Genomic DNA, 13,883 nt, shown 5'->3' with positions numbered 1-13,883 from the left:
AATTTCTTGTTGACAAAAATAAATATTTTAATAAAATAATACAATGTTATAATTATAACAAAATCGTCAAATTACAATTATAAAAAACATAAATAAAACAGTGTTTACCTCGTTTAGATACATTATATTTACAACGATCATCTTTTAAACGATGAAAACAGTACTGCGAATGCGTGGTAAAGGATTCACATGACACGTCCTGTTACAATTCAGCCAACGCTTCAAATTCAAACTAACCAATGACGATGAACCGATCACTAAGCTCGACCAATGAAAACTCCCGAACATTCGAGCACTTTGACAAAATGTATGTATGTGTTGTACGTGTAGCCAAATGTTAACCAGTGTGAATCGTTGGTTACACAAAGATACTTGCATGTCGCAATAAAAGCAGCCAGCAAGTCCAGCGACCGTTCAGATCTCCTAGCATTATCCAGTGTATTGGTGATCGTTTCTATTTCTAGTATCTACCGTATTGTTCAATAATCGTTTCTTTGTTCTTTTAAAGGAAAAACAGGTAAGTTAAATGTTTATTTCCAATCTATAACGATAAGTTTGTTTGGTGACAAAGAGACGCCACGAATACGAACAAAGAGACCTCGCTTATCCACTTTTATACTTAATCAATGTTCAATACGAAACAAAGAAAGTGCCGTTGTTTTTTTTTTACAATAATCCTAAACGTCATCTTCCGCATTCGATTTGTAATTTGACTGCAATACGTTTTTTTGAATGTGATCATGCGTAGAAGTAATCATAACTTCGACTTTCTTTGATTGTGTTTAAATAATTTTGTTGAGATATATATTTTTCAAAAAATATGAAAAAGAATATTTTGTCACGAAATTATGTCATTGAATATCAAATCAATGTATATATACCTGATATTTTTTGATTGCTCTATTGTGCAAATAATGTTGAAAAATTTCGAATGTCGAATGTCGTTTACTTTGTTTGGTATAGAATTAATATAGAAATAACAAATACGTCATACAATATAATTTTTCCCTTATTGTATTTCCAAAAGTATATATTATAATACAATATCATAATATGCTACAAAATATTTCAATTTTTTTCATTCTTCAAATTTAGTCGTAATGTATAAATAGCGTACATTTTTCTTACATATTTCCTTTGTTTGAAATAAGCTTCACGCGACATTACTGTAATAAAAATGATTAAATATAATAAATAGGTATATATTAAATTAAGAGGAAAATATTTATAAAAAATTTCAATGTATAATTTTTAACCTCAGTTTATAAAATCAGATATATTATTTTACAGTGACATACAGTTATTGCCACAATGGCTGCGGCTACTGAATCGCATGTTAATGAATGTAAGTGACAAAATTTTTGTATAAAAATTCTTCATATTAATTTCTAAAAATAATAACAAATTAATAATTTTCATAATTAATATTTTTAATTTATATAATATATTTTCTTGAATTTCAAAAAAAATCAATTATACGATATATGTATAAGTAGATATAATTTCTTATAATATGTATAAAATGTTTAATCTTTCATTATATCATTTTATGATTAATGATTTAAGTGTTTTATTTTAAAGATTTAAATAATATAACTTATTAAATATTATATATACAAATATTTGTACACTTGTACAATTAATAAGTATGTATTACATATTAATGTGATTGATTATATGACTATTCAATGTATGTTATGTGTGATGACTTTTTCAAGTCATTATTTCTGATTGAACTTCCAGAATTGTTATGAATAATGAACCAAAATTTTACCAAATTTTGCCAAAAAAGAGATTATTCGCGAATCAGACGTAATATTTTTTCACGTTCGATAATAAACTCAGTACAACAAAGGATTGTTAATTAAAGGCAATTTAGATGGGAATAGGAATACACCCTAAAGCAACGAAAAGTAGATAGTTGCCAAGAAGAGGTCAGAGCCCTCCATTGGCGTCCTCGGAGGAGTGTAGTCTGCAGTTCGCCGTGGCAACTGCAGCTTGATTCAACTGCAGTGCTCGAACGCTTTTCAGTGGTTCTCAATTATGAAAATTTTACTAAATTTTTTTCGATAAATCATTATTGTGATATTTTCATATTTGCAAATTAAATATTTATTCTATATTTAATAAAGATTAATTATTTTAATTTTTTTTAATTTTTTTTTATATACTCAAAATATATATTTACTTTATATCTGATTTCAGAAATTGATTTTGGATATTGGAATTTAAAAAATAAAATTTGCATTGTTTATAAAATTATTCTTATATTTCAAACAAAATAATTCAATTCGATATTTCGATAAAAATTGCAGAAAGTATTATTTTTTTTGCAGAATAAAGTTTCATATAAAATTCATATAATAATTGAAAACATATCTTACATGAATATAGATTATTTTATATATCGCCTGATTGATATCAATTTCGCAATACGAATAATTATGGAGAACAATTTTATTGATCTCTCATTACCGGATACACAATGTAACGGAACCCGCATAAGTGTTGCGTATCGATAAATAATGCTGTTTCACAATTGAACACTGCGCCAATACTAGCACGCGACTTAAACCTCATTCTTCGCTCTTTTCACATCTCCTCTTTCGAGTTGTGGAGAATGAGATTCAAGTTCTTCTTGCATCCGTGAAAGAGACTGGCTCTGGTCGAGTTTAAACAGCGTACACACGGTGACATTGAAGTGCGTAGGTTAATCCGATTGTCTGAAGCAGCGTGCAAGATATATCGGGTGAAATGTCCATAATCATTTCCTCTCGGTGAAACTCTATTGAATTTCTTCCTTCCTTAAAGGGCATGCAATGATAAATCACGTTTTAAAACGATGCACTTTTCTTGACCAGACTCGATTTCGCTCGATTCTTTTTTCTTTTTTTTCTTTTTTATTAACTTTTTAAATTTTCAAATTTAATTAAATATAACGAATAAGTGAAACTCATTAAATATAATCAAGAAATCATTATTCCATAAATTTGCTCTTTCTTTTCAATTAAATATATTTTCTAATTAATTGCAATGGAATCATTACTATTTCTTATTTGCTTAATTGCAGAATAAGTTTTTTTGAAATAGAGAAATATAATGATATAATTTGTTGTGCTGGATGAAATTTAAATGAAAAATGTTGGAAAGTTAACTGGAATTTAAAAAAAAATCTTGATAAATATCAAGTCTCAATTTCTATTAGAATACGTCACTTCGATTTCTGCGCAATTTACTACGTTCGTGACCAGTGGAAAAAGGGGTGACTGCATTATTAACATCGCCTATTCCCTCGTTCCGAGTTCTGAAAATATTCCACGATATCGATCCAGGTGTAGGAGATTCATTCACTTTATGGCGTATCCTTCGACCGTAATGCGTCACGGAATCTCGACATTGCGATTGTTCGATCGTTCCTGTCAAATGAAAAAGTTTACGGAACAACGATTATTGTCATTTGTGTTCCATATTTTCTCATATCGGTTACCTTTGGTATTGTCCTCTATGATTTGTTTGAAATCATTTTCACGGTTTATTAAAATACCGATAAAATCAAGAAAATGAATATAACAATCTAATCGTCTAAGAATAGAGAAAGTGATATGTTCATTGATAAAATAACAAATAATTTCGTAAAAAGGGCAATCTATTTTAAATGTTAAATTATTAACAAAAAATATTGATGGATTTCGTTAGAAACTAGAAAAAGACAATGGTTTAGTTACCAACGAAATTATTTTTCAAGAATCGAAGAAATAAGATTAAAATTAAAATTTTTTTATTATATATCGTGAAATTAATAAGTTTTTATATGTCTAAGTACGTTGAAATAAAATTCAAATAGAAGTGCTTAACACGGATATCGGAACAACCGAAACAAGATTTCTCAGCATTCCACGAGTCCTCTTTAGGGGTGCATATTGCAAAGTCGTCAATTCGAAGATCATATTCTCGATGTCGCAACTAAGCAAGGGCAGGATAGTGGTAGGGCTTGATTTATAAGAGACGCGAAATAGGGCGTTAGTTACGTAAAATCTTTTCGTATATTAAAATCGATAAACTGCGGAAAATTAATGAATAACTTCAAAAAACTTCAAATTCATTCACACACAATACTTCGATATTATTTAATTAAAAAATATTTTTTTCCAAAATCATTGAATTTTACTTAGAAATTTATCGAATCGAAATACGTAAGAACTTATATTCACGATGATGATCCATAACTGGAGTTTTTTAAATTTGCAAAGATTAAAGAATGCAAATATATATTTAGATAAATTGCAGAATTTTACAAAACTCGTGAAAAAAAGATATCGTTCATTGATCAGCAAGCATTGGTACGAGGTTGAGTCAAAATATAAGAAGCTCGATGGTGGTTGGGGTTGGACAGATGGTATTTTACGCCTCCACATAGGCTTCCACACGTGCCTAGCGACCGGCACCTAGCCGGGTCCACGATATAGGTATGTTAAGGCCGTTCGAGGTGGAAGTTGGAGGTTGGAGGTTAGTAGAGGTGGAAGGGTGGCTTGTCGTCGGGTAGGCTGTTCGCTGCAGCGTGGGGTGGTCCGCCGCGACTAGGGGCGCAAGAGGCGCCAGTGGGTGGATATTGAGCGACGCCGGGCGTCGTGGCGCACTGTGCGGATCAGTCGCCCTCCAGCCACCGCCCCAGATACGAGTTTAACCACTTCCGGCCCTCCTCTTTGCTCGTCGAACGTGTCCTCTCGCCGATTCTTCTGCGCTCCCTCTTTTCATTCTCGTAGTCGTTTGCCGAGCTTGTTTAATTTCGCTAAATACGGAGCGCAGTTCGCGCGTAACAGCTAATAACCAAATATCAGAAATATGTTGATCGGTCTTGTGCGCGATTCAGTGCTGCAGTGCTTCTGTCATAGCTGCAAAGCACCCTTGGGCATCATAGGTGAGTGCTCTGTTCGCCACTTCTTGTTATAATTGGGAAGAAAGATGCAAGCGTTTTTCGTATTTTTAGTCTTTCCTTTTTATATTTCTATAATAGTTCGTGTACTATACGGAGTTAGAAGAAGGGAGGAGTCGATACAACGGTGAATGACTCCTCGGTCGAAGTGATGAGAAAGATTTCTTTTAATCCAATTTATGGTATCTTTACATTTATTTCAACATGGGATTTTTTTACCTCTATCCACTATCTTTACTAATACTAATATCAACTTTAAAATCATCATTGTTAAACCGATTTTATAAAAATATGTAATTATTTTATTTATTTATTTATTTATTTATTTATTTATATTATTTATTTTACTAGATCTGCTTTTTAATTTGTAAACTATTAAGAGTTTACAACGATGGTCGAATATGCCATATTCGAATTAATTTGATACATGAAGAGGCGAAGCAATTTCCTGTTTTCCTTAAACGTCCTCTTGTTAAATATACGCGTTTTGAACTTGGTATATTTTTACCGCAGTCAACGATGATCGATATTATGTTGGTATCGTATTATCCCAGGTAGCTGCAGTTCGATCAATTTCTCTACCTTCTACTAATCGGTATCTATTGTATACTATCATCGATTAGTGCTGCTGATCTACCGTAAAAATTTAATCGGTAATATTATTATTTTTCATTTTTATTTTAATTTAATATTTTAATTTGTTTTGAAATTACTTTTGTTTTATTATTTTCTAGTTTACATCACTTCGTAAAAATTATAATATAATTAAGTCCATTTTTCCCTTTTTAATTTATGAATTGCATCGAATTTCTGCATGTATTTAGAAAAATTGCAGAAATTGTCGATAACGCACGTGCTCGATGGAAAACCTCTACAAAACGATCGGGGTGCGGCCCAAGATGGCCACCTTCGGTTGTTAACCGATAGTGAGGAAACGGTTGCATCGATTTCCCGATAATTAAAACGCGATTCCAGTTTTCCTGATCCCTACAGTAATATGCCATTCATTGATTCTCAATTTTCGAAGCGGGAGATAGAAGGGGCAATGCTCCCTTCAAGAAGCCCAGCGGCAAAGGAAAGCCGCGAACTAAACAGCCGAAGAAAGTAAAGTTTATTAGTGAGTATATGCCGCTTTTTAATTGACAAATCTCGCCGTTGAACTATTAATTTTTAAATTAATTTCTATAATCAACTTAATCATTTGAATTAAATTTAATTACAATATTTATCTTTTAATTAGAAATCGCTTATAGATAACAACTAATAATATAGAAAAAAATCAAAGATTAAGATAGAAAACTTTATTGTTGAATATCTTGATACATCTTTGTTTTATATTTTAGATAGCATTATTAGATAGCATTTTGTTGATTGAAACATGGATAAGCTTTCGATCGATTATCCATGCATTCGCTGGAAAGTGCAACGAACTCGTGACAAACAGTCGCCAATCTATCGTTGATAAATTATAAATCGAAGCCGGCAAATGTCGGAAGAACACTCTGATATGGTGTTCATAGGGTGGCTACTGAAATGTGCGTGTGTCGACGCTAGACGTCGCGGCGCCTAAAGACAATCGTCCCGTAGGCTGATCGATCTTTCCTTCTCGCGTCTCTGAGTCATACTTCCGTAAATTGCCTCATGTACTTCGAACGAAGTCGAGTTGGATGGAATAAATGGAATTAAGAAATTTTTTGCTGCTTTTGGATTATATCTCGTCGATTTGGCAGAGACGAATATTTTTAATTCCATTATGTTTGATAGGAGACAATATGTAAAATAGTGAAGAAATATAAAGATGCTGTTGTTACGCATATATAGATTTTGGCTACATTGCAAGTGGCAATAATTAATTTTATATTTCTATAATTAATTGATATAATGAAAATTAATCATTGAATTATATTCAAATAATTTTTTGTTTTATATTTATAACGTTAGATATAAACCATATACATATATATGAATATGAGTATTATAGTTTAATATTTATACTAATAATATTTTTTTAATATATTATTTTTTAGAACATATTAATATTTTTTTTACATATATTAATCAATACTCGAGTAATAATTTCATTGAATCATCAATATTTTTATTAATTTATTTTATTTATTATCTTAGCAACTGAGATTCGATGCCAAGAGAAATCGAAGGGTGGATTGTGTTACGAGGTAATCTTAGCAGAACCAACAGTACCGAAAAGAGCACCATCGCCCCCACAAACAAGTCCGACTCAACAAGTCGCTATTGAAGACAAACTTCGAGCAGCAGAGGAAAGAAGACTTTCTTTGGAAGCTCATAAACTCGCTGCTCTTGCCGCTAAACTTAGCAAAATTGAAGAAGCAGCTCGCAAAAAAGATGAACTTAGCGCTGCTTTCATTGCTGCGACTCGTGAATCTTTAGATGCTAAAATGAATAATACAGAAGAAAAGCGAGAGGCTCACATTGCAGAATTGAAGAATAAATTGAAAGAACACGTTAGTTGAAATTTTTTTTATATATATAATTTTATTATTTAAATGTAATTATTATTATTGTGTTTTTGATTATAGTTAGAAAGTGTGGAAAAAACTCGTTTAAGTCTTGAACAACAGACTCAAGAAGTTCGTTGTGCCGTTGAAGAGAAGTTAAAATCTGCTGCTGCTCAACGCGATGAAAACATTAAAAAGATGCTGGATCGCCTTAAAGAACATGTCAGTATTTAATATTATTGATTAATTTCTATTCATAAAATTATTTATATATACGTATTATATATTATTTAATTTTTTTAATTTTTAGGAGGAACAAGTAGCCCGTGTACGTCAGGGATTAACTGAGCGCGTACAGCAACTTGAATCCCAAATTCAAGGCAAATTGGATCAAGCTCACGAACGTCGTCAGAATCTCGAACGTGAACAGAAAGAAAAGCTACGCAATCATGTGAGTTCATTTGTATATTATTCAGAATTAAAATATTAGTTTTATGAATTTTCTATTGGATTGTTTTGGCTAGTATCAGGAAGGATTTCTCGCTTCTGTAAAATTAGTATGTGATTCAGTCAAGTTTTGAAAATACAGAATGTATAGGAATGTAATTTTCTAAACTTGACTTTTTTAGTGGAAATCCTTTCTTACATTTTGTAGACAATATTACCCAATAAGGGAATTTGAAATGGTCATTTAGAACACTGTGAAGATAGCAAAAGTGCGTCAGATAGCAGAGTGCGCCACGAGAGAACTTCTGGTGAAAAAGTTCGAATTTGACAAGAGGGTTTCTACTGCGGAGCAGAACCGACAGCGAGAGATTCAACGTCGTGTGCAGGCTATTCGCCAGCATGTAATTTCGTCCTTTTTTTGTTGATTCAATATTCTTATTGTCTCTGATTGAGTTTCACTGATTAAGTTTCAGTAGAAATTCTATGACTTCAGTAGACTACGGTTATCATTAGAATTTTTAATCAATTTTAATCGTGCTTCACCATATTATGTTGCAGAAAATCTTCATTATAGGAATTCAGTTATATTATGTATAATTATATATCTAATTTTTTTATCATTTTCTTTTCAGCATGATCCTGCATTTATAAGCTATTATACTTTATAATAGATGTTAGCTTAATATGAGTATTAGCATGATATAAACATTTTTAATTTAAAATAGATGATCCTTATAAATTTCTTTAAATTATCATTTCTTTTTTTTTTTTCCTAAAGGAGAGGCGTGCGGAGATGGTAAGACAGAATAAGGCAGCTCTATCTGAACAATCTGCCTTGCCTGCTGAAAAGGAGACTGCTAGCTCTGGGTAAAAACATTATTTTTGATTGCGATCCTCGTTAAAATATCTTTTCATCGTTACAAAATCGAGGAAAAAGGAGAGCGAGATTTGACTACAAGCTTGCAGAGTCACTCACTGAATAGATCATCGGAGTTATGTGTTTAAATCTTGAAATAAACTAAGGAGTTGCACTCGCTGTGCTTTATCAAACTCCATTACGCTTTGTGCCATTTTCGTTCGCTGAAAGAAAATTAAAGAACTTATGCAAGCGATTTAATAGTAGTTGAAGAAATTTGCAATTTTAATGGTTTTATTTTATTACAATGGATGGGGAATTAAATATCCAGTTAGATAAAATATTCGAAATGATTAAAGAAACGTTTATATTGTGGAGAATTAATCAATTTTTCCTCTCACTTTCTACTTGTGCAAGGAATATCACTGCCTTTACCTAAATACACTTTTTTTTTTTGTTTTTAAGTGTACACGAATATATGTACTAACATGTACGAATATTTGATTGAAAGATATATGGCGTGTAAAATATTTTCAGTTATAACGTGCCTACCATTTACACAAGATTGTGGATCTTCTAAAACATGGCATTAAAAATACCTTATGTATTGTGGTCGATTGTGTATGTCAATAATTAATATTTTATAATTCTTACAATACTTACAATACTTTTTTGTATATTTTCTTTTTTATTAATAATTATGATATTGTTGTTTAATCATTTATCTCATTAAAAAATTTATTTTGTTTAAATTTAAAATCAAAAAACAAATGAAATCATAATCGTGATTATCGCATTCAAATGTTTACAATTTTTTATTCCTATTAATCATTTTTTTAACTCTTATATCTTTTTTATATAATTTTTTGGTGTTTTGTTCATTAAAACTTTGCTTTTAATCGTAGAATAATGATAGAATACTATCGCTACAATTAGATTTTAAGTGGTAATTGCGACCATATGTGTGTACACATACCATATATAATAACTATACATATGTATGTGTATGGTATGTGCCGACATGTAAGCACACTTATAATATATATAATAGTGCTTTATACTAGGCTTGAAAACTTTAAAACCATTTTGTACTCGATCATTGTAATATTACTGCGCTAAACTGAACAAGATTCACAAAATATGTAGTCTAATTGAATATGATAATATGATGCTTCTGTGATGACTTAATTATTTGTCAAAATGTGTAGTGTTTAAGTGAGAATGTGAGAGAGAGAACGGAGGAGAGAGAGAGACATTTAATTCCTCTATGCTTGAACGGATACCGTGGCTAGGGGCCTTAATTTTGTTCATATATATCATCGCTGGAAGTACTAGAAATAAACACCGTACCGGAGCAAAGTTTTCGCAAATACTTTCGCAAATTCTTCTCGTAATGTAATAGGCAGCTAATGGTTCCTCGGCCTTTTTAGATATTCATATATATATATATATATAGGGGATACCATAAACGAGAAGAAACTTTTAGCTCTGGTCACGGTATCATCATAAAAAAAAAGATATGTCGCAGTGATATTGCAACCGATACCTTACTATCTTAGGTATTGAAATTGCACAGAAAATTTTTACAAGGGGCTATTGCAAGTTAATGCGAAGAAAAAAAATTAATTAAAAAAAGAGATTGAAAAAAAAAAACATTAGAATTTTTATGTCGACGAATATACAACTGTAACACCTATATTGCCAAGTGTTGCGGTTAATTTGTCACATGTTGCAACATCAAGAAAAAAAATAAAAGATTTCATTTTTCTTGCGGTTATGACAAGTGATGAATAACGTCTATTTTTGCATAATTGTTGTGATCTTTTGCAAAATGTATTTCGTATAATTATTATATAGATGCCCGACGTATGTATATTATGATTGTCCTCTCTTTTCAATTTGCGTTATAATATATAAATATATATATATATATAAATTTCTATGCGATGGTATATATATGTAATATGGTTACTAATGTACGTATGGTTTCTTGTGAGCTTTGGTAATTGTCTTATAGTGGAGCGACAGAAGCAAATCAATTCTTGCAAAACCATTATTACAAAATAAATTTCTATTGGAACAAAAAAGATATCGCGAGAAACCAATTTTTTAATGATATATCGGTTGCCTTCGACATTTATTTAAGCTTTAGTTGAAATAATATGTGTTTAAAAAAAAAAGAATCTCATTGTGTGAAGTAAAAGGCCATACCTACACGCACTTACATTAATTTGTTTTTTATTACAAGTACCCTTTTAATTATTTCTCTTTGATTTATTTCATAAATTTGAGTATTATTATTTCACTAATTAAAACATTATAATTTGATAGAGATATTTTAGTTGAAATTTTTTCATTTTTTTGAGCGTATAGATTTGGCGCCGTGATTTTACTCTACGATTTAAACATAACCAACTCTTGGTAAAACAGATTATTTCGGAATCTTAGCAATGTTACTTAATTTCCTATGGATCAAAGAGCCCTGTTCATTACGAAAAAAATATATCATGTTTTTATCACAATAACTTTGCTATTTATATTAACATTAGTTATTTAAAAACTTATTATAAAATATTATATATGGAAAATTATTATATAATTTTCTTGTAATCTTTTAATTTTGAAATTAAATTATTCGAATATGAGGAAAATATAGATACGTCACTAAGATTCAAGTGACGTCACGAGCTGTCGAATGGCCGAAAGCCAAAGGCTAAACGAAACGGCGGCAGGCTTTATAGTCGAGTAGGTAGAGGGCAAATGGCTGCCGTACGGGTGAATAATAATGCGTAGCCAGTGTGAGACAAGTGATAAAAATCGTGATAAAGTGCGTGTACGATGTTACTGAAGAGCCGATTATCGGAGAAGAAGAACAGGAGGCATCATGGGAAAAACACCAAAGCCACAGCCGGTAAGTGGATAGATTGGTATGCCAGGAAATTTGCGAAATGGTTCGCCTGCCAGTCGACGAGATAGCCCTGCTGCGTTCTCGGTCCCTCTAATCGTTTTCCATGGTATCAACACAATATGGCCGAACATGTAAAAATTAATTACGTGTTTTAATTTACGTTTGTCTATACGCTCAAAAAAGTGAATAACTATGAAATTAACTATTAAATTTTATATAAAAGTGTATTCAATGTAAACAATGTTCTATTTGCATATTAAAATTTATTGAAATTCTTGTTTGAAGCGATAAAATCTGAAGATATGTATTTTTTAAAGTAAGAATCTTTTTGTATATTATAAAATTTAAAGAATCATAAAATGTTCGATGTTGCAATGATGTTTTATTTATTAGAATTATGGATAAAAACATTTAAAAAAAGAGAGAGAAATAATTGCGTATTTATATTTTACTCTATAAAGATAATTATTGATCTTTTATGATAATTAAATTAAATAATTTTATGATTAAAGCAAAATCAGTTCTATACATTATTGTAAAAGATAACATGCGCCAGAAAGCATTTAGTGAGGTTATGCTGTTTTCAATATGGATGCCTCAATACGCTGCATATATAAATGCATTTCTTTCTCGTGTATTTGTAAACATGATTCATAGTTGGTTCTGATACTTTAGATATCAGTTGATTCTTAGTTCTCTCTAAGTCTTGGTACGAGTTTATTATTGAAATACGATTATAATTTTCTTATATAAATTCAAATCAAACTTGAGGATAAATTAATATTGGTTATGTATCAAACATAGTGATTTATCAATAAATCTGAACTTTATTTCTTCATTTAACATGCAACTGATATTGTTATTATTTAACATTGGTTACATTTTTTAGTTGGGTAAAATATTATCCTTTTATAGAATATTATTATAGTAAAATTTGTAAAACATTGACTTTTTCATATTAACTGCGTAGCAACTTTCGCATTAGATTACTTTCAATTAGAATCGTCTTATTTTACGAATAATTTTTTTTTCTATGTAAAACAATATTTTACGTATTTTTACTTCTATGTAAACAAATTTTCAAGAATTTTTGTTAATTAATTAATATTCAATTAAATATAAAAATACGCCATAAAAGTATTATTTTGTAGATTTAGATATTATCTGTAACTACTTACATATATATAATACTGATCCATGATATGTATTTCTAATATTAATAATATTTATCTTGGTACGCTTTAATCTTATGCAATACTACTATTATATATACAATCAAAAATTACTATCATTTTTTCTCAAAATATTTATATAACATTTCGGATTTACTATTTTCAAATACAATTTTTACATCAACGACAATATTCGCGGAAATAATAATAAATTTATTAAGACAAAACTGTTAAATTGTTTCTATTATCGATAATTTTATAGGAATACAATTTATAGATTTAATTGAATTATTTTCTACTATAAAACTATTTCAACGAGATGAATTTGTTTCGCACACATCACACGGAAGGTGCGTGTTAGTGAAACCGTGAAAATGCATTCTTAGCTGCGATAAGAATAGAGCAAGAAAGATAGAGTAAGATAACAAATAGAGGAGAGGTACATACATGTTTGTACATAATCGACATACGACTGTGTGCGTACATACCGACACAGTATCGTATGGAAACATACATTCAATAGTTTCACACAAGGATAATTGTATAAGTGCATGTGTTACCATGACGATAAAGACGCGGATCGATGTTTTTAACCCGACGGAACGCATCAAGTTGATTTCGCGTTCGATACCTTGCGATATTTCTGTCTTCGTATTGCGCTTTTCCGTTCCTTTAGCATGCTATATACCTACAACTTGATCGATCGAGTTTACCACATGCAATTTTTACAACGATAGAATTAGAAAATTTGGGAAATTCTTATAAGTTTCGTAAAATTTATGTTTCATTTTCCTTTGTTAATCAATATTTAAAGAATAAATTTGATTTTTAATTTTTTTTTAATATTAAGCGATATTTAAAAAAGAAATATTTGATTGAATAAAAATAACGAATGATATTGTTTTTTTTTTATTTTTTATTAACAGTAGTTATTTGTAGTCGATGATAAATAAATTTTTAATTTAAATCATATATAAATTTATTTATCGTTAATATAAATGACTAGCGCGTTGTTAATAAGAAGAATGAAACTGTTATTCTTTTTTTTATGGATTGGTTTTATGGATTTTTCTTAATCGTTACTACAATT

General features: G+C 30.1%; 2 protein-coding genes across 4 annotated transcripts in view; both read left to right on the top strand.

Moving 5' to 3' along the window:
- The first annotated feature begins 380 nt into the window (after positions 1-380).
- On the top strand, positions 381-10,910 carry LOC122718205 (stress response protein NST1). 3 transcript variants are annotated; one of them, XM_043943048.1, is made up of 7 exons: positions 381-517; positions 1,291-1,345; positions 7,061-7,416; positions 7,492-7,632; positions 7,721-7,861; positions 8,106-8,258; positions 8,636-10,910. In XM_043943048.1, exons 2-7 carry the CDS (start codon positions 1,312-1,314, stop codon positions 8,726-8,728), a joined length of 918 nt encoding a protein of 305 aa, XP_043798983.1. In that variant the 5' UTR covers positions 381-517; positions 1,291-1,311; the 3' UTR covers positions 8,729-10,910. The 3 variants fall into 3 exon arrangements, with proteins under 3 accessions (XP_043798983.1, XP_043798982.1, XP_043798984.1); XM_043943047.1 differs by lacking the exons at positions 381-517; positions 1,291-1,345 and adding exons at positions 4,491-4,918; positions 5,961-6,050; XM_043943049.1 differs by lacking the exons at positions 381-517; positions 1,291-1,345; positions 8,106-8,258 and adding exons at positions 4,500-4,918; positions 5,961-6,050.
- A 523-nt stretch (positions 10,911-11,433) lies between these two features.
- LOC122718204 (nuclear factor of activated T-cells 5-like) overlaps positions 11,434-13,883 on the top strand; it is a 52,393-nt gene continuing 49,943 nt past the window's right edge. Inside the window, exon 1 of the mRNA XM_043943042.1 lies at positions 11,434-11,624. Within this exon, the coding sequence (XP_043798977.1) occupies positions 11,552-11,624 (73 nt within the window). The 5' untranslated portion in view covers positions 11,434-11,551. The remainder of the gene's footprint in view (positions 11,625-13,883) is intronic.

Source organism: Apis laboriosa, unplaced genomic scaffold (genome assembly GCF_014066325.1).
Source record: "Apis laboriosa isolate Shangri-la unplaced genomic scaffold, ASM1406632v1 scaffold5_cov152, whole genome shotgun sequence".
NCBI lineage: Eukaryota > Metazoa > Arthropoda > Insecta > Hymenoptera > Apidae > Apis > Apis laboriosa.
This window is presented reverse-complemented; position numbering and strand designations above follow the sequence as displayed.